At 35.7% G+C, this 2,701-nt stretch overlaps 1 protein-coding gene across 1 annotated transcript in view; it reads left to right on the top strand.

Moving 5' to 3' along the window:
* Positions 1 to 2,701, top strand: part of LOC106478840 (methyltransferase-like protein 27) — an 11,895-nt gene that overhangs the window by 7,585 nt on the left and 1,609 nt on the right. Inside the window, exon 5 of the mRNA XM_013939415.2 lies at positions 736 to 828. Coding sequence (XP_013794869.2) covers positions 736 to 828 — 93 coding nt within the window. The remainder of the gene's footprint in view (positions 1 to 735; positions 829 to 2,701) is intronic.

Genomic DNA, 2,701 nt, shown 5'->3' with positions numbered 1-2,701 from the left:
GTATATTTTAAACACAAGTAAATATATATAGGGAACTCTCCCAAAAGAGAGGTATTTTACTTGCTTAAACATATCTTACCAGAGTTCTTTAAGTAACCACTTACCAACAACCATTCAAAATGAGGAACGCCGTAGTTTCACGTGTATTGGGCAAGCTATAAAACAATATAAAAATTTTGTATGAATCAAAGTCAAGAGTTTAGCACAGGTCATTACAAAGTACAAAAAGCAAAAAAAACAATTGACAGAATGTTTGTTCACACCTTTAGTGTAGTTTGGTTACTGAGTGTGTAACACATATCACAGACTCCTTCTTTATGGCGAACGGTGTATTAATTCCATGTTTAATAAGAACACACCAATCACACGTGCACTAATTCATGTGCTAGTAATACATATAATGAGAGATCATAATAACTGTACACTGATTTAACTAAAAGCATGTTAGGCTGACAGAGGATAAAGACATTCTCTGAGATTCCAACACAAGTTGATTTACCGGAGTTTTTTTTAAACGAAAATAAGAAGAGCTTAAAATTAAAAAGTCAAAACTACAAGCAATTCGCCAGTCTGTTGAAGTTACCAAAGATAGAAGACAATATTTAGAATTTCCCTTAATATTTTAGACCTGACGATGACTTAGTTGGAAATATTTATTAAATAAATGGCGGATACTTCTGCGCATTGAATTCTTTAGACAAGTTTTTATAAAAGAACACTTTCAAACCTTTACAGGTACTTATGACGTAGCAATGTGGAGTGGCGCATTTGGACAAGGACATATTCCATACACTGCTTTCCACGAAATTATTGCCATGGTAAAACAAGGTACGTGTTAATACCATTTCCCCCTATATAACATTTATCAACTTTAACCTATAAAAGCTATAATACTTTGATAGACACTTATGCAATTACAGGCCCGGCATGGCCAGGTGGTTAGGACGTTTGACTCACACTCTGAGAGTCGCGGATTCGATTCCCCATCCCATCAAACATGCTCACTCGTTCAGCCGTGAGGGCGTTAAAAAACGCCGGGCAATCCCACTATTTGTTGGTAAAACAGTAGCTCAAGTGTTGACTGTGAGTGGTGGTGACTAGCTGCCTTCCCTCTAGTCTTTCACTGTTAAATTAGGGATGGCTATCGCAGATAGCTCTCGTGAAGCTTTGCGCGAAATTCAAACAAACAATCTAATCGCATACGCTTAAATCTATAAGTCTACTTGTCCTAGTCGTAACATTAGTTAAGCCTTTATTAAGTTCGGCCTGAATTCGATAAAGAGATAAATCAACACTGTAACTTGTGTACGTTTTTTGCTTTAATTCAATTAGGGCTAAACCTTACCGCACTTAATACTATCAATAAATAATATTCTAATATTATTGTACGACCTAACGTTAGAACCTTTTTAAAAAAACTTTGATAAGATTTTAATATGTTGTATAAAATGTCTACCAAAGTATATTTACGTCCTTTCTGGCGTAACTCGACGAATTAACAAAGATACGTTTTCAAATTGCTAAAGACACTAGCTAAACTCTAGCTAAACGTCTACGTATATACACGAGACCGACCTCCAACGAAGAACCGGTAACTCCGTTGTCTTGTGGGCGACAACAATAAAGAAAAAGCAGTGGAAGCAGAACATAGAGCGGCAACTCCACAATAACACAGAAAATCGACTTTATCGAGTGAAGTGCGAAATAATGCCAATAACTTATGTTTGGTGTTCTTCAACCCAAGGAGAACAAGAATGTGGAACGACACAAGTGTGACTCTGTCATGCCAAGGCTGAAGAATATACCCCAGGAACTTCTTCAGAGCACCGAAAAAGATAAGCCTAGCACTAGTGGCCTTAACAAAGAAAAAACACGAAATAAAGCCATAGTACCAGCATATTAAATAACTCACAAAGCCTTAAAGTACAGAGAGAACATTTTCTGTGCTTCAGTAATTTTTAGTACAACAGCTCATTTTCAGAATTGATGTTAACTTATTCAGTTGTTGTTCGAAAAGCTAAGTGTTGGTAATAATGTAAATGCTATATGCAAAACATTTAGTTATATTCTCTTCAAAATGATATCATAAACAAGCTATCTAAGTGTTAGTAAAGTCTAAACGTTTGTCGTTCAGAAAGGTGTCCATAAAAGATCAAATGGACTTTTGTTGAAATTCACAGGTAAAGTTGATTTTATCATATAGTGAACAAACTTCATTAGCTGTCCTTCATTTTCTAACATCAAAACTACGTCATATACATCATGGTTATAAGTAAGTGGTACTAAGAAGAAGAATCAGGCAGAAACCTTTGTTCGTTTAACACACAGAAACAAATTAGCCACGAAAAGAGCTGAACACGAACCATCGCTCAGTCTACTTGTTTGTTCATGTAACTTTCCTCCAAATGGTTGCTGTTTACCACATCTTTATAGGGAAAAATAAAATTTCTTCTATACCGTGCTTACATTAATACCAACACTTTTGAGATTTTCCAACAAGAACTGAATAACTTAATGTTTTCTTTTTTCTAAAGCGTTTTGTTAAGTCTCGTATTGATAAAATAGTAAAACTAACTTTCCAATCCTTAGCAATTAAATTTTGATGTTCCCAAACCACCAATGTTCACAACTCTACCGTCCGCCCCCAGTGGCACAGCGGTATGTCTGCGGACTTACAACGCTAGAATATGGGTTTCGATAC

This window comes from Limulus polyphemus, unplaced genomic scaffold (assembly GCF_000517525.1).
Source record: "Limulus polyphemus unplaced genomic scaffold, Limulus_polyphemus-2.1.2 Scaffold254, whole genome shotgun sequence".
NCBI classification, from domain to species: Eukaryota; Metazoa; Arthropoda; class Merostomata; order Xiphosura; family Limulidae; genus Limulus; species Limulus polyphemus.
This window is presented reverse-complemented; position numbering and strand designations above follow the sequence as displayed.